Source organism: Molothrus aeneus, chromosome 5, assembly GCF_037042795.1.
Source record: "Molothrus aeneus isolate 106 chromosome 5, BPBGC_Maene_1.0, whole genome shotgun sequence".
Taxonomy (NCBI): domain Eukaryota; kingdom Metazoa; phylum Chordata; class Aves; order Passeriformes; family Icteridae; genus Molothrus; species Molothrus aeneus.
The window spans coordinates 27513335-27530655 of NC_089650.1; the positions used below are offsets into that span (position 1 = coordinate 27513335).

The 17321-nt window shown below is 45.6% G+C and overlaps 1 protein-coding gene across 1 annotated transcript; it reads left to right on the forward strand.

Annotated features, from left to right (window-relative positions):
- Nucleotides 1–831: 831 nt before the first annotated feature.
- On the forward strand, nucleotides 832–5702 carry DUSP6 (dual specificity phosphatase 6). Its single transcript, XM_066549812.1, has 3 exons — nucleotides 832–1781; nucleotides 2337–2774; nucleotides 4186–5702. The coding sequence occupies exons 1-3, from the start codon at nucleotides 1379–1381 to the stop codon at nucleotides 4491–4493; spliced, it is 1149 nt and encodes a 382-aa protein (XP_066405909.1). The 5' UTR covers nucleotides 832–1378; the 3' UTR covers nucleotides 4494–5702.
- Nucleotides 5703–17321: the final 11619 nt, after the last annotated feature.

Below are 17321 nucleotides of genomic sequence, written 5' to 3' on the forward strand. Positions count from 1 at the left end.
AGGTGCGAGGGGCCGCACCGCACCCCGCCGTGCTGGCGGCGGCCCCGGCGCCCTCCGAGCCCCGCGGGTGGCTGCGGGCTCCTTGCTGGCGGCGGACTCAGCCGCGGCCGGGCGAGAGCGGTCCAGTCACAGGCTGCCTGGAGGAGCCGGCCGGGCCACTTTCCCTGCTCACGTTTGCGGGGTGGCCCGCCCGGGCTGCAGCAGGAGCGCCTGCGGGCTTGTCCCTGCGGAGGGGCCGGCTCCCCGGCTGCGCTGCGTGCAGCGAATAAAGCCGGGCCGCGTAGGAAGAGATTAACTCGGGGTTTACTCTTCACCCCCGTAGGGATCAACCGAGGACAGAGCCTACCCGCCTCCCTAAAAATGGGAGTCGCAGAACGCCCTAATGAAAAGCCGGGCCACGATCAGCTCGGGGGAACTGGGGGGAACACGGCCGGCCCCCGCGGGGTATGACTTAGGGAGCGAAAATATGGAGAAGGGAGGGAGAGAAAAGAAAAAGTGCCATTTGTTCCGCCGGCAGCGACGGCCGCCCCGCGGCTGGTGCCGGCGGAGAGAAGGGGGGAGCGCCGGGGAGCGCCGGGCCGCGCCCCCTCACCTGCCCCCGCCGCCCCCGCCCGCCGCGCCGCGGCTGCCGCTTGTTTGCACTCGGCTTATCCGGAGCGGAAATTCCTTTCCGTTTTTGTGAATGACAAACTCATTAACGATTCATCAACACAACCTGTTCCAGCCGGCCCGTCGCCGCGGCAACAGCCCCTTCCGCGCGCCCCCATTGGCTGCGGCGGAGAATGTATCCATTGAGCGGAGCCGCGCTGGTGCCCATTGAGGAGACGCCGGCTGCGCGGGGCCGCGGCCCAGGGGCGCTGCGGGCGGCCCAGGGGCAGCGCCGCACGGCACAGCCAAGGAGGGAACCGCGAGGCAAGGGGCACCGCCGCCACCGCCGCAGCGCTTCCATGCTGAGCCGGGGAGCCCCGCTCGGCGGCGCGTTAATTGGATTTCATTCACTCGCAGCGGAGGAAAAGCCCAAGGGCTCGGGCTGCAGCGGCGATTAGGCAGGTTCATTCAGGGATTCATTGACAGAAAAAAGAGGAGACAGGGCAGGCTGGCTGCGCGCACGCAGGCACACACACACACACACACACACACACGCTCTCACGCTCACACACACGCCGGGGCCAGGGCTGCTTCTCCCTCCCCGTGATTCCACCGCCGCCCGGCGCGGGGGAAGCGGCGCGGGGGGAGCTGCGTGATTCATTTTCCTGGGGCGGAGGGAGATAAGTTGTGCGGAGTTAGAGGGGTGCAGCCCGCCCGCCCAGCCAGCCGCATGCCTCTGTGAGAGAGAGGGGCGCTTCCAGAGTACGCTCCGCTCCCCCCGTCCTTCCTCATGCTAGATACGTTCAGACCCGTCCCTTTCGCGTCGGAAATGGCGATTAGTAAATCCGTGGCGTGGCTGAACGAGCAGCTGGAGATGGGCAACGACCGGCTACTGCTGATGGACTGTCGGCCGCAGGAGTTGTACGAGTCGTCCCACATCGAGTCGGCCATCAATGTGGCCATCCCCGGCATCATGCTGCGGCGGCTGCAGAAGGGCAACCTGCCCCTGCGGTCCCTCGTCGCCAGCAGCGAGGAGGACCGGGAGCGCTTCGCCCGCCGGTGCGGCACCGACACCGTAGTGCTGTACGACGAGCACAGCCGCGACTGGAACGAGAACACGGGCGGCGAGTCCGTGCTAGGGCTGCTCCTCAAGCGCCTCAAAGATGAAGGCTGCAAGGCATTTTATCTGGAAGGTGAGAAGGGCCGCCAAGGGTTGGGGGAGAGATCTCTGCCCGGGTAAGAGGGAGGGGGCGACGCGGTCTGCAGCGTTCCCGGGCAGTGGATTGATGCTCCAGGAGAGCACCGACCTGGGAAGGGGGCTTTCCCCCTACTCCACACCTCTCCCCCCCTCCGTCCCCCTATCCTTATCCTCGCATTGTTTAAAGAAAGCTTGATGTCTGAAATCACTATGGCAGCGTGGGGAGGACAGGGCTAACGGGTATTCCGGCATGAGCCTGGCAGAAGGAATTGCCGCTGAGATACCTCTCCAGCGATCCCCGCAGGGCAAAGCGGTACAGAGCTTTAATCTTGAGTGTGCTGAGCCCTCCACCGCAGCGGACGATTTTCTTAACCCTTCCTTTAAGTTAGTCTGTCTGCGTTGAGAGTGTGACATGTTTTTTCTTCTTTTTGCCGGAGCTCGAGAGGGTGCAAAGTAGACGCTCCTTTGCAGGCAGGGCTGTACCAGGGAAGTAAGTCGACATGCCATCTTATATCAGGTTGCATTTTCTCCTCTTTGCTTTTCTCTCCAGGTGGTTTTAGCAAGTTCCAGGCCGAGTTCGCCTTGCACTGTGAAACTAACCTAGACAGTTCGTGTAGCAGCAGCTCTCCTCCTTTGCCAGTCCTGGGCTTGGGAGGCCTCCGAATCAGCTCCGATTCATCATCCGACATTGAATCTGACATTGACAGAGACCCCAATAGTGCCACCGACTCCGATGGCAGCCCTCTTTCCAACAACCAGCCTTCCTTTCCGGTGGAGATTTTACCCTACCTCTACTTAGGCTGTGCCAAGGACTCCACTAATTTGGATGTTTTAGAAGAGTTCGGCATTAAATACATCTTGAATGTTACTCCTAACCTGCCTAATCTCTTCGAAAACGCCGGTGAATTCAAGTACAAACAGATCCCGATCTCTGACCACTGGAGCCAAAATCTGTCTCAGTTCTTTCCTGAGGCCATCTCATTTATAGGTAAGACCCGGTTACTTGCTAACATCTACATGTCAAGAGGCAGAATTCGTTATATCTTGCAGAATTCGTGAATTTCGGGCGAGAAGCGGTAGCAGCATTTATGGCCGTCTCTGGGGCATGCCCCGTTCTCTGATTTTAAAGCTGGCTTAAGTTGAGCGGCTGTCGGGGACTGCTTGGGGGGGTTATTGAGAAGTCCCGGTGAATTGTAAGCGACCTTTGCAGGGCTGCACAGGCATACCTGATTTGTCTGGCTGTGGAATTCCTCCTTAAGTCATTTGTGTTGGAGCTGGGGACTGAGCTCTGCGCATGTTGGGGGATCTTCTTAAACCATTTCCTGGTGGGTGGGGGGCAAATGAACCTGGGGTCGATAGCTTATTCGATCGTTTTCTTTGTTGATGTTGGTTTTGGGGTTGTTTGCTTTTGGGTATTTGGGGTTTTTTTTCCTTTTTCCTTGAGGTTACTGAAGAGCAGTATAATGAAAAGAAACGATCTGGGAATCTAACTTTAGCTTTTTAATGCAAGTTATGAATAAGCGGTGTCCCTGGCAAATATATTGCCAGAGTTTAATTTAAATCTCGTGGTAATAATGATACACCTCTCGGGCTCGGTGCCTCGGTCAGCCGGCCCTCAGACGGAAATCTGTACCCTTGGGCCCAAGGAGTTCTGGTGAAAATCTGCACTCTCCTTCGTTTTGGGGAGGACTCATATTGCCCCGTCGGGGTGCGGTGGGGTGGGCATTGCATTATCTGTTGAGAAGCTGTGCTGTAATCCGGTTGAATGATACCGGTAATAGGGGAGAATGTAGGTAATCTGAGCCTAGCAGGAAGAAATGTGGGCTAGAAGCCACAAAGAAACTAATCTCCAGGCATTGTAATGCATTTCCTATTACAAAGGAACCCATTTTCAACCAATGTTGACATCCTGTTCCTCCTAATGGGCTGTCCCCTGTGACTTCCCTCATTCTTTTAAAATGCCTGAATACCTCCATTGTTAGCTGCACAACAGTTGGAGAATAATTTAATAGACCTTTGCAGTCTGCTGATCTGTATAAAGCCTTTCAGTGACATATTGCAGGATTTCCATGCTGGGGCAAGGGGACTGTAAGAATTTAAAGGCAAATCTCCAGGCAAAAAGCCTGTCTTTTAAACCTGGCTTTTAAAACAGTATCATGCAGCGTGTCCTGCTCCCTTTGTCTCATTCTTAGTTTTCTCAGCTCTTGGACTTGGGTAGTAGGGGGAGTGGATTCCTCTCTTGTCCTGGTTTTAAGCCGCTAAAGTTAACTCTTGAGTTGCACTGCTGGCCACTGGGACCAGAACTCTACTTTCTTCCTACTTGATACTAACCTCATTTGTGTTGAGAGATCAGTTACCAACCCTCTGTCTTACATGTCTTTCTCTGCCTCTTTGTACAGATGAAGCACGGGGGAAGAACTGCGGCGTCCTGGTGCATTGCCTAGCAGGGATCAGCCGCTCGGTCACAGTGACGGTGGCCTACCTCATGCAGAAGCTGAACTTGTCCATGAATGATGCCTATGATATTGTCAAGATGAAAAAGTCCAACATTTCACCCAACTTCAACTTCATGGGTCAGCTGCTGGACTTTGAGCGGACTCTGGGACTGAGCAGCCCCTGTGACAACCGAGTGCCGAACCAGCAGCTGTACTTCACCACCCCTTCCAACCAGAACGTCTTCCAGGTGGATTCCTTGCAGTCCACGTGAGCTCCCACCACCTCCCTTCTCCTGTCCATTTCATGGGATCACTCCTCAATGGTTTCTCTTTGGCAGTGATAAAGAAATGCAGCTTTCTCTTTTTCTGGCCTCTGCTGTTAACAGGCAGCTGCCAGTGCAGGCAACGAAAGGTTACACAGTGTGGAATCGGCTCTTGCAAAGGGAGGGGACGTGGGGCAGCACCGTGGTGCCCCCCGGGCAGCAGGTGGGCAGTGTGTCCATCCCTGCTTGGGCAGTAGCCGGGTCCGAGGACTTGCCGTGTGCAGGGGTGAGGCTGGACAGGCTGGGCACGTGTTCTCTAGAGGCTGGAACTGTCCCTTCTGCCCTCTGCTCTCAGATCTGTGACACACATCTTTGTCTTCAATGAAGACTGGTTATCTTTGATTGTTTGTTTGTTTTAATTTAGAGGAGCCAAAGAAAGAGATTTCAGCTTAGTGTATTTGGAGTACTTGTTTGCTAGGAGCTTGGTAGTATTTTACTTGATCAATGTAAATATTTAACCTTAAATTTATTTGCTTTTTTTTCTTAATTCACATGTACTCAAGAAATCAATCCAAGGGACACCTGTGTTTTTGTTCTTTTCATAAATTTGCTTTGTTTCTTTGTTTGTTTTAATTGCAAAGAATATATTTGTAGCATGCTGAATTTCATTGAAGCAAGCTTTCCATGAGGGAGAAATGGCAATGGTGAGAAGTTTGCAGATCAGGTTTTGTGAGGGAGTCTCTTCTTTCATATATCTTTCTTTTCCTTGTGGTGATTTTTTTTTTCCACATGCTTTTGATGTAGGTTCCATATGATATATATATATATATACACATATATATATATATATATTTAAATTAAATTAATTTTTTTGCCTTACCTTTTGTAAATAGATCATCTGGGAGGAGGTTTGTCTTTGAATGCGAAAGATTTTTGATGACTTTTTAAAACTTTCAGATGTGCTAAACAGTGCATTACCTCTGTACAAATTCTTCAGGGAGCTTCACCTCAAATGCAATATTTTGCGTCTTTTTTTTTTTTTGTATAAAACTGGAAGTATGTGCGAGCATTTGTACCTGTGTGTACGCACAGTGAACCTGCACATGGTTGCCAATAAGGGAGAGTCTAATCTACAGTGTAAAAGTTTTAAGATGGAATTTATTATAAGAATGTAAAACCTTAAATTATTAATAAATAACTATTTTTGGCTATGGAGAAGCTGGCTGGTTTATTCCCCCTTTCCCCTCAGTGTAGTTGTGGTTAATTGCACATACCCATATGGTTATGTTTAAAGGCAATAATTGCTCTCAATAGCTTTTGTGCATCCCCCTAAGACAATAAAACCTTCATTTTCCCTTTGGTCCACTGGTGCCTAAATGAATAAACAGTGAATGTGCTAGATTCTCATTTTGCTTTGGTGAAGGGAATGCTTTTGAAGGCCTGTAGGTTACTTGCAAAATACTTGCTATACTAGGGACGCACCTGACTTTGGGCCATAATTTTTTTTTCCTCGTTATTACTAAGAGTAAGGAGGTGTTGTTTTCTGGCTTTGTTTATGAATTCTGGTCACTCTATTACAGATGCCAGGAGATGGGTTCATGCTCTGCTTAGCTGTCTGGCAGGAACTCATTTCACAGAGATTCATCAACAGTCTGCAGCCTGTAAATGATTTTTCTGCTGCCATTCAGCCACCTTGCAACTTAATGAAGGCAAGGAGGAAAAGTCTATATATACCCTTAGTCACCTCATTTCCTCTTTGGACCCTTTGAGCAGTTCTGTCTCTGCAGAAGGAAAAAGGGGGATTACAGCAATTGCAAAACTTCCTGCTGCAACTTATATTCATTAACATCCTTCCTGATGATAACTGGCCCAAGGCAGGGTGGTGCAAAAATCTGTGTGCGGTACCACAGCGAGGGGCTGGGGCTGTCGGCTGAGGTACTGCAGAACTCCTGGCAGCCAAAGCACATTTGAAGTAATTTTAGAAACTGCAAGTGTGTGAAATGAAATGCAAACAAAACATGGGAAAAAAGTGAGTCAGTGTCTCATGCAGTGGCCTAGATTGAGTGCATAAACTGTGAAAGTAGAAGTGGGTTGCAGTTAAACTTGGCTTGTGCTAATCCAGTTTTGAACGGTTTCCGCTCTTGGCATTCCCTATGCTGTTCTGTTCAAAGTGGAGATTTGCAAGCAGCTCTAGCAATTTCCTGTCCAGCTGCAGCTCAAGTGACTCCCTTGTTTGGTTTTTTTGGTTTGGTTTTTTTTTTTTTTTTTTTTTTTTTAATATGGTCTGTGGATAATTTTAGCCAGTTTCCTCTTTGTGGATTATTAATCTGCTTTCCTTGTAGAACCTACATGGCTGTGTCCCTACTGTTCTGCTGAAGTTAACAGATGGCCTCCCCGCCACTTCCTCTCGTTTCGCTATGGGTTTGTTGTCAGGCCACTTCTGAAATTAATAGTGTTTTCTGGCCGGCTGCCACAGGCCATTACCACAAAGGGGAAGTAACACATCTGAATAGCAGGAAGCCGGGCAGGGTCACAGCGTGAACTGAACCTGTTGAGTGCAATCAGACCTCTCCCGTTTGGCAAGTGTAAGGCTCCTCTTCCCTCCCCCCTTTGAACACGCCTTGCACAGGGAAAGGGCTGGCACCAAATGCCTCAGCTGTTTGCACCGGGCAAATACTTCCGCTGAAGGAGCTGCGAATGTTAGCTGTGACTAGGTGCCCCTGGAGGTGAGGAGGTAAAGATCAGTATGTGGCTGTGTAGCCCAGGGGAGGAGAGCTTTGGCTTTTTCTGCAAACTGCTTTGAAAAGTTAATGCTCACAAGGGCTTCCTGCTTCCTTCCTGCTGCACCAAATGACTAACACCAAATGGGTGCTTCTGCAATTCATCATTTTTTGCGACAAGCAAGCACAGAGGAGCTTTGCTCACACACACACACACACACACACACACACACACACACAGAGCAGTCAGGCTGAAAACCTGTTCCAGATTTTTCCTTGAGTGAGGCCCAAAGCAGGGCTGTTTCAGACCCTTGGCTGAACTCGAACCAGACTGTGTGACAGCAACTTTGGTCACAGGCAACCCCAAATTACAAGTGGAGCCAACCCAAAACCTGGTTCAATGTCTGATTTTGCTGGGAGTGTTGGCAGCCATAGGGTGACTCCAAATTACAGGAGTTAGGAAGAAAAGTGATGAGACCTCTAACCTGCAATGTTCACCCTTGCAACAGAAGGTTCCTAAAAAACTCTGTCCGAGCATGGTGCAGGGAATGGCGTATCCTACATCAGCCCTTGCCAGCTTTTCTCAGCCTGGGTTCTGCTTGCTTCTTCAGTGCGTGTCCTGGTTAGTCCATCTATCCCCTCCCCAGCACTTGTTTCAAAATAATTCACTTCCTCTGTCCCCTGCTTCATTTCAGTCCTTGCTGGGATGGGGCAGAGGTCTCAGACTTCTGAGGGGTTTGGCAGCTATTACAGTTCCTCAGCTGGTAAAGTAATTTGTGAAGGGAAGAATAAATCCTTTGTGCCTGTAGGGACAGGCCTGGTGTGTAGAGGAGGAAAGAGGAGAAATGTCCGCCCTTTGCAGCTAACAAAATCACAGCCTGCCTCTTCATATTATAACGTAGTAATGTGAGGTAAGGAAATGCTTCAAAGCTGTAGAGATTCTAGGAAGGAAAACTGTTCTCTTAGGAATGATCAGAGCTTTCTCACATGACCCATCTACCTTTAATACAAAGGATGAAATTGTGTCCTGTGGCACCCTGTCCTATTTGCTCTGGTAAGGTCAAGGTTTCCATTTGTGTTTGTGTACACACTTTTCATTTTCTGTGCAACAGCAACACGTAAATTTGTATTGGTTCCCTTTCTTGCATTTCCTCTTTCCCATTCGCACCCTTTCAAACTGCTCTATGCCTTCTTTCAAAATGTCTTAACTCTCTCTGTTTTTTGCTGTAGTAGCCATAATTTTCCCCATATTCTTTCTTGTGTTTTTTTAATGCTGCTCTTCCTCCTATGCCTTCTAATTTTCCACAGGTCTTTTTCTAAGCTCCATAGTTCCAACTTTTCCTCTATATTCTTACCCTCTCTTTCTCTGTTATTCTCTCACTGTTTTCCTCATATTTCCTAAATCAACTCATCTTTCTGCCAGCTTTAAGCCTGCCTGCTCCTCTTTGTTTTCACAGTGAAAAACAGAATGAGTCTTATGGACTCAGTCAGTTATAGTGAGCTATAGAAAAGGTATATTTTAGAGGAAAAAGTAAGAAAACACTACTGCTGTCCTCTTGCCACTTCCTAGCAGATGACATTATTTCTCATCTCTGTGCCCTGTCTCTGTGTAGATTTGGCCCCACATGGCTTCCCTGGGTTCTCTCTGTAGCTGCTGTTAACAGAGAAGGCAGGCATGAGGAAGCAGCATTTCCTTTGGGCCTATCCAATGTCAGAGGGCACCGACTCCCCATTTGAAGAGAGGAGAGTGGTGAGGAAAGTGGGAAAGACAGAAAATGTGTCCAACAAAGGCAGCTCTGCTATCAAAACTGAAGCCAGGTTTAATAATTGTGTCTGGATAACGTTTCTTCAGCTTCTCTGAAAAGCTTATCCAAAAATTTTTCCCTGTTGAGAAGCATGGTGACACTTTATTCAGAGCTCCAGGAAAAACAATTGTATGTGAATGTTTAAACAAAGCTACAGCTTAAGCCCTCTCTCCACACTCCTATAAATCACTGAAAGCTTTGCCTGAGTGAAAATGGTGGAACAAATTGCTGAGCTCAATTCTGTGCCCCCCTAGACCTTGGGTGTGTGTGCTCAGCATTACTCAATTACCCCAGGAGCACAAGTATGGGGCCAGCCCCCTCCATTGTGCAATAGCACATATGGGACACTGGGACTTCAGTGAGATGCTGCAGTCAAGAAAGGTCTCTGAGTTTGCTCCAAACACCTCATAGTCAAAAGGAAATAAGGGCTACCCATTAGTGTTTCTTCATGGTGTGTGATGACTTGGGTTATACAAACTCTGCCCTTTCCTGCCCCTGCAACAGCCAGAAATGAAGAGTGCAGCATCATATGTCTCCTTTCTTCATTGCCAAATTTGAGAGATAAGCATGTGCTGGAACTTAGCAGATAGTACGGACAGAAGGCTGGTATGGGAGCTGCCTTCTTTTGAGCGAAGTGCTTGTCTCTGTAAGGAAAGGAAAAAACCCTGTTAGATCCTTTCTGTTGTTTGTTATCGTAGGGATCTGCAAGCGCTGAGGGAATTTTGCGGTGCTTGCAGCCATAGCTTTTCCTCATAAGGCAAAGATGAAGGATGTTGACTTACCACAAACACAAGGAGATGATTATCAGATGGAAAAGGGGGGTATGGAGTCTGCCTAAGAAATATTTCTTAATGACAGATGTTGCATTCAGGACTATATTTGAGAGATGCAACAGAAAGTGCTCCCTGCTCTCCTTCACAGCTGCGATCCCCAGGACACAGGATGCGCAGGAAAATGCTGGCGCTCTCCTGTCCCTAAGCTGTTCTAGCACTGTAGATACCAGCACACAAAATGATGCTACATGGGAGGTCTGTTTACCATAATGTGGAGACCATTGTGAAGCACTTTGCTCATTTTGCCAGAGACACAAGTGTTTTGCAGAGTTGTCCCAAGATCTTCCATCTTCCCAAAAGTCCTTGCTTAACTTCCAGACTTTTATTTTAATAAATTTTCTGTTTAATTTTCTGTTTTTCTGTTAAAACCGTGTTTTGGGGCATTATGTGTTGCAGTGTGTCCCCAAGGATTATGGAAATCTGTTTTTTCATCTTTTTTTTCTTGCTGATCTCAACTCTGTAGGAAATGAATTCTCATCTGCAAATGAAGTCATCTCAAAAACGTTGCTGGCTGACAGTTCAAACAAGGCGAAAGTTCTTTAGAGTTTGAAGGTGGCAGTTTTTGGGAAATGACATCCAACCAAAACCAGACTGGAAGCACTAGTATTCAGTATTTGTGAAATCATGTTAGTTGTTTAGTAAGTACATTGGACAACCAAATGATAGGAGTCAGTGTAACAGTGGAGACTACTGGTTAGGCTTTGCCACAGACTGGTGTTCGTAACACTTTTGAACCCCTTGAAGACATTATCTGTCTCTGTTTGGTGACCATTAAGGTTGTAAGTGGGATTTTTAGTTCCTTTTTTCCCTGCATACAGTAATGTTATAGAGCTAGAAAGTCAAGATATCTCAATGTGATGAGAGAGAGAACTTTTTTCCTTATTTATAAAAAAGAGAATTTTAGTGTCTGGGGGACCTACTCACATAAAAAAAAAAAATCATGACCCCTGAGATTTCAACTATTGCTTGATTGATTAGGATTTCCTGTGTTATCAGTGGTCTGAATTGCATTTTCTGTGTCAGTATTTCTACCAAATGAATTTATTTGAGAGGTTTCTAGGCAAGCCTGGCTCTTTGTGAAGAAACATAGCACAGCACCTCTCATCTAGTCTGAAATTGAGCCCAGCACTGAGCTGATATTCTATTTAAGCATTAGGAGCTGAGTAACACTTGGGTTCTGTACAGGACGTTTTTGTTATAAATAAAGACTAAATGTATCTGATTTCTTAAATACAAATCAGGTACAACAAATTAGGCTTTCACACACCTTTACAGTCCTTCACTTAAGTTTTCTTGATTCAGTGAAATTTTGCAGGCTTCTTTATGTGAAGAAAATGTTTTTTATATTTGCAAATTGCTCTCAGAGCAGAGAGTAGAAAATGCCTATTATTAATGTGCACCAATTCTTCTTGAAAGAAACTTCTCAGAGGTTTACAGCTTTGCTAGACTTTGTTTGGACTTGAATATAAATGCCTCAGGCTAGTCTAAAAAGATGAAAAGAAATTAATATCCCTCTGAATATGTCATCCTAAAAGACTTGGCCCTTTTTTTCTGAAGAAAATCCCTTGTTTTTTGTCTATGTAACAAAATCTGTTACTGTTTCCTTGAACATCCTCAGCTTTCTGTGCCTGAAGGAAGGAACTCGAAATCTGTTAGGGTGTGTTGAGATGTGCCTGGTGCTGCTCCCCTGAATAGCTCCTCTTGCCCAAGATTTGAGCTGTTGGAAGACTGTGGTTTGAACATGCCAAGAAACTGAATCTTCGTGAGCAACTTTCTTTATAAGTTAGCAGTGCTAAAATTTAGCTGAATTGGTGCTGAGTTGCCAGGCCTGCCAAGCAGGACAGCATAGCACACTCTGAGGAGGGATGGGATTTGTGATGCTGTGTCTGTGAGGTGGAAGATTGTGCAGTAAGTCTGCCCCAAAATTGGTAGGTTTGATTGGAGACATGTACTGTACTTCTGTACCTGAGCAGTACCAATCACATCTGTCTCCAGCATCCCTGCACTGTGCAGTATAAATACTCCTTGTATCCCTGTTTTCCCTGAACCAAATATTAATGGGGCCAGTCAACTAAGAACAATTCTGGTGTTAGGCAGAGAAGAAAACACATATCAACTGACAGAAAGCAGAGCACCTTGGTGATGTTGCTGGAAAGGCAAGAGATGAGAAAATGTAGTTGTTTCTACAACTACATTGTCAGTTCATTGTCAGTTAAATTTTGTATGTGTTGAAGTGTCTCAAGTGGCAGCTAGGTCTATACATTCTTCTGTAAAATTCAAATTGCTTGACATTACAACCTTAATAATATTCTTTTAATAGTGTTTTTGTTTTTTGCCAGCAATAATATTTCAACTTCTCTGTTGAGATATAAATGAATGACATTCCTATGGCTTTACACAAGAGTAGCAGAGATCACACTCAAGAGGTGTTTGTTATTACAGTATTAAGGTTTTAAAAGACTCTGCCAATTATGGTGAAATAAAATTAACAGGTTTCCTTGTTTTTTTTTTTTTTTGGTAGGTCCGTGTAAGCTTCATTTGGCAGGGATTTAATCAATCTGTTATCTTTATACAGTGCCTTGGCTAATATGAACTGGTTACAACTATGGGATATTATTGTGATGTTAATAATAAACATCATAGTTATCTGAGGTCAAAAGAAAATTTCCTTTTTCCCTGAGTCCTGCACAGCCAGGTGCAGTGTGCAAGTTGACTTATACAAAGGGCATGTTGCTATATTCCATAATTACTGGTCTACATACTTGGATTGCTGGGTCTTACAGCAGACTTTAGTGAGCTAATCCTGGTTAACAAAGTTACTCAAGTGTTTAACCATTGGCAACATCAAATGCTGGGGCATGTGAAAACACACTGCACACCATTGGCTGCATAATAATTGATAATATCCACTAATGATTGAAGAAGCTGGGGATTCTTGGGCAGGTGAATTTCTCACATTATTAGAGATTTCTGAATTAACTGAGGAGCTAAATGCTCTTTTGTTCTGGCTCAGTATAAGGGAAGAAGCAGCAGGTTTTTTTGGGAGGTGCAGAGCCCTCACAACCTTGTGAGTTGGTTCCACAGAGGAGAATCAAACAGGGAACTGAGGCAATGGAATCCTATATCATGAGCCACTTAAAAGACCATCCTACACTTTTGCTTTTGAGAGCGTCACAGACAGGACTAGTTATAGTGCAACAACTACATGGTTCATGTAGTTGTTGCACTATAAATGTAGTTCCTGAAATAAAGCTGAAGTAATGCAGCAATGAATCAGGCCCAGGAGCTGTGCATGTGAGTGCCATTACTTTAGGGAAAAAAAGAAAAATTGACTTTCTAATGTATTCCTGTAAATGTGAATTACTGTTAGTCAAGAAACATAGAAATGAACCTGTATTATTTCAAAGTGAATGTCAGATAATTCTGTTCCTTGCACCTTCTGCCTACAGTGAGGCTGAAGATTGATTCATTCTCTGGAGAAGCTTCTGGTTGGTTTCGTGTCTTGTGTGTCTACCTAGAAGTCTCAGTTTTTGTCAGGCAAATCTTTAAACTGTTGATAATCACAGACCTGGATAAAGACAATGGGTTTGTTTCTTTCAGGCTCAGTACCAGAGAATTTAATAAATGCACTTTCATACAGTGATGGTAGGAAGCAGATGTGGGTTATGGCCCAAGGCAAGGAGTGCATGACACAACGCTTGAGCGGTACTAAAATACTTGGTCTGTGCATGCAAAAACAAGAGTATGATGGGCAAGCTGTTGTTTGGACAGAAAAGGAAAAAGTCACCAGCCTAGAAGGGAAAGAAAGTCATGGTCATCACACTGAGATGGAGCAGACAGTCAGGGTGGAGTGCGCAGTCTAAGGCTAGGCCAAGCAATCAGATGACCAGCTGCCTCTGAAAAGACAGTCTATTTGCTTTCTCCTTCTTTGTTTTCATTGTTTTCATTTATGTACTCTAGTTTCTTCCTTTCCTTTCTTTCCTTTCCTTAAGTTTCTTCCTTTCCTTTCCTTGCTTGTCTGCAAAGCTCTGTGAAATATATCAATATTTCTTCTGGTGATCTAGCCCTGGCACAGCAAACCATGAGGTCAGAAAAGCATCAGACACAGTGCAATGTCGGGAAGAGGAGGATGCAGTTAATGGCAATAATGGATAGAACTGAATTGTTTGGCATTTGTTTGAACTGTGATTGGCATAGCTACAAAACCCAACCATGGCCCCAATGTCTGGGCATAGAATTGGAAAGAGACTGGGGGGTGTGTGGGGAAGGAAAGTGCTTCCTGATGTCTGCTTCTGTTGGGTTCATGGAAAAAATCTTTTAGAATTAAGAAGGAATGGTACCAGAGTGCGCAGTGCGCACCTGACTCACACACTTGATTTCTTTCCTAAAGGAAAGAAGCCAGAAAGATTCCCAAACCAGCTTTCCAGCTGTCCAACAGGGTAACACCTATGTGCAAATCTACAAGTTCCTCACAGAAGATGGATAGGTTTTTATTCTGCAGCATCATTTTCTGTCTACTATTTCTTCCCATTTTGAACAGAATTTTGTGAAAGAGCCACAATGTTCCTATATATCTTATCCTAAACCAAAAAGCTGTCCTAATTGAAGCACTATTATGTGGTATTTTGATGGGCAGCTTTCAATAGTGGCCACAAAATTTCATTTCACAGAGTTGAAACAGAAAAGAGTGTGGATGGAGGTATTTGCATTAGGAAACACACTTGCACTTTAGTCTGAGAAATAGCTGACTAAAGACCAATTTTTTATATTTGCACAAGTACAGGATTGCTTCATGGTACAGCTACACTGGTTAGTTTAATCTGTGAAGCATTTAAACCAGGCAACATTTAACTAGTTTTGGTACTGTTGCTAGTGCAGCAGAGAATTATTTCTAATCTGAAACATGAAGAGATATATTCCAATGCCTCTTGTACTGCTCCTGTGCTATGTTTTAGAAAAAAAGTCAGGCTTCACTTTGGTGCATTTTAGCACTGATGTTGTGTCATCTGGGGTAATTCACATGGCCATAATTAACATAAAAATGCACTTGTCATTTTCTGTCTCCAGAAAGTAGAAGAACGCTTCAAATAAAAAAAGCTTTGTGCCATGATTAGTCATTACCACTAATTTATTTTGTTCTGATATAAGTAAAGGAAAATACATGCAAAACCTACACATTGTGAAAGAAAGCTAATGTTGATGAGCCTGTGTCTTATAGCTCATGTATGGAGAAAGTTTGTATTTTCATGAAGGTAATGGCAACCTGGTGTTTCTAAGACCCCTGGGAAACGCTAATAAAATGGGCACTGAGCAACACTGGCTATTGTTTTTTTCCCTGGAGAGGCTGGAAACTCTCCTTCTGCCCACCACTCAGGGGAGAGCTCTAGGATGCTACCTCTTTGGGAGCAAAATGGGGGGCTGGAGATGTCTCTCCCCATGTATTGAAGTGTCCCACCTCAGAGATGAGGATTATTTTTGCTACTGCTCGTCTTCTGCAAAACACTTTTTCTTCCCATGATGGCAGCTGTACCAGCTGCTCTGGGAGCCTTCAGGTTTGAAGTAGTCCCACAAGAGAATTCTTCTGATAGCTCTGCTTGGAAGCAAAAAGCTGTGTCCACTTTCCTGTGCTTGGCTTAATCCAGCTGGCAATTGCAACACCATTAAATACATCTTGCCCTCAGAATTGACCAGTAAGGTAATTCCACTGCTGTGGTAATTGCCATCACATTTCCAAAGATGCCCCTTGCCTGTGTCAGCTGAAGTATTTCCATCCATTTCCCAAAAGTTAGGGAGCTAGCAGTGGTGCTGTGACAGAGCCCAGTAGAACCTGGCATGGGAAATAGCTGGCTTCAACATTTCTGCCCTTCCACTCCCACATATGGACTGAAAATCCACTGGCAGCAGCAGGGAAGAGCCTCCCCACAGCACTGGGGGAGAGCAAAGTGCTTCTGGTCCTGTTGGAGCTGTCAGCTTTGATACTGGTAAGCCATGTATTTGTTACCCTTGACAGCAGTGTGTGGATTTAATTTTGGAATGACTCCATGTGGTGGAATGAAGACTGTCCTGCTCTGTGATGAAATTCCAGACCAAATCTGTGATTTTATTTTGAACGTTTGAAGATTTTAAGTGGTTGGGCTTTAATCCCTTGAAAAACTGGAGTCTCTCCCTGACCTATGTTATATACAAGTACCAGAGACACAAAATCCACCCTTGTACCCTATCTAGGGCACTTCATGGACACCACTCTCTTCTGGAGCATGTTTTCTTCTCATATGTGTGTGTCTGTGCTTGTTTATCCTTCCTATTGCCCAGCAAGTTCCATTTGTTCCCAGGACTCTTTAAGTCAAGAGCAGAAACCTTTCAATTTCTAATGAATTTTTGCATAGGGGCTTTTAGAGGGGAGAGAGAAGATATATAAAAAATATTCAATGTAATAATAAGTACTTATTCAATTTAGTAAATCAAACAGATTTAGGAAACAGGGTGGCTCAAGCGCAATGCAACATAAAATAATAAAAGATATTTTACTTTGTCTTACTGAATAAAGAGACTACAAATAAATTCCCAAATGAAAAAAGTCAATAAATCCTTTATTTGCTATGTTTTCACCTTTTGAAAGAACTGCTCTAGCCTTCCCTTCACGTTGTTCATTCAGCTAATTTTCAGAGCAAAAGCAGTCAATTCTGCATTATCTCAGTAGGGCAGTTTTAATTTTAACACTATCTGCCTGATCTCCCTTTGTCCAGTTAACATTTCCTTGACCTAGAGTTCAACCCCTTTCACAAAGTAACCTCAGGCTTTGATGGCAGTAATTCTACCTTCAACGGGTTTTGAATACACAACCTCCAGGCCCAAAGGAGAAGATTAGCAGACTTTACCCTAATTACTTGTTATTGTGTAGTTGTTAAAAAAGATTTTGGCTCCAGAAAATGAGGCTGTAGCCAGACAGAAGTTAGCCCGGGGTTCAAAAGTCTAGCAATCTTTGGCTCCACAGGCCTATAAAAGCCAAGTGTTGACTGAATGCAAACAGGCTTCAGGGCAGAGGCCCCTCGGCGCGGGTGACAGCAGGCCATTCGTCACCAGAGGCACTGGGCCTCGGAGCAGCCTCTCCAAGGCTTCCTCGCCAGCCTGCTACGGATGGCAGCTCCATCTGATCCTTCTGCTGCTGGGAATGCCAGCCTGTGCATGGCTGCAGCGAGCAGAGCTTCCAGTATGCTCTCTGTTCTTGAGGCTTTTTGAAAGGATGAGTCGTGTTTGACGCATAGCCGGGAAAAGTACCCCTGGTGCTGCAGTTGGGTGCCTGCACTTCCTGATCTGCTGCTTCTCTGGTTCTGGCTTAGGTCAGTGTAATGAGCGCCTATCAACAATTAATGATGGTTGTGGCATGGGGGGAAGGATCCCGAGTGCCTTTAGTGAAGTGATTAGCAGTCAGTCAACTCCTCGCATTTGAGCATTAAATGTCGTGGGAGGTCAAAAGGT

Bases quoted from the DNA above. Each gene is read 5' to 3' on its own strand.
- DUSP6 (XM_066549812.1), top strand. From the start codon at position 1,379: ATGCTAGATACGTTCAGACCCGTCCCTTTCGCGTCGGAAATGGCGATT. The intron at 1,782-2,336 runs GTGAGAAGGGCC...TTTTCTCTCCAG, and splicing joins CAAGGCATTTTATCTGGAAG to GTGGTTTTAGCAAGTTCCAG. The intron at 2,775-4,185 runs GTAAGACCCGGT...CTCTTTGTACAG, and splicing joins TGAGGCCATCTCATTTATAG to ATGAAGCACGGGGGAAGAAC.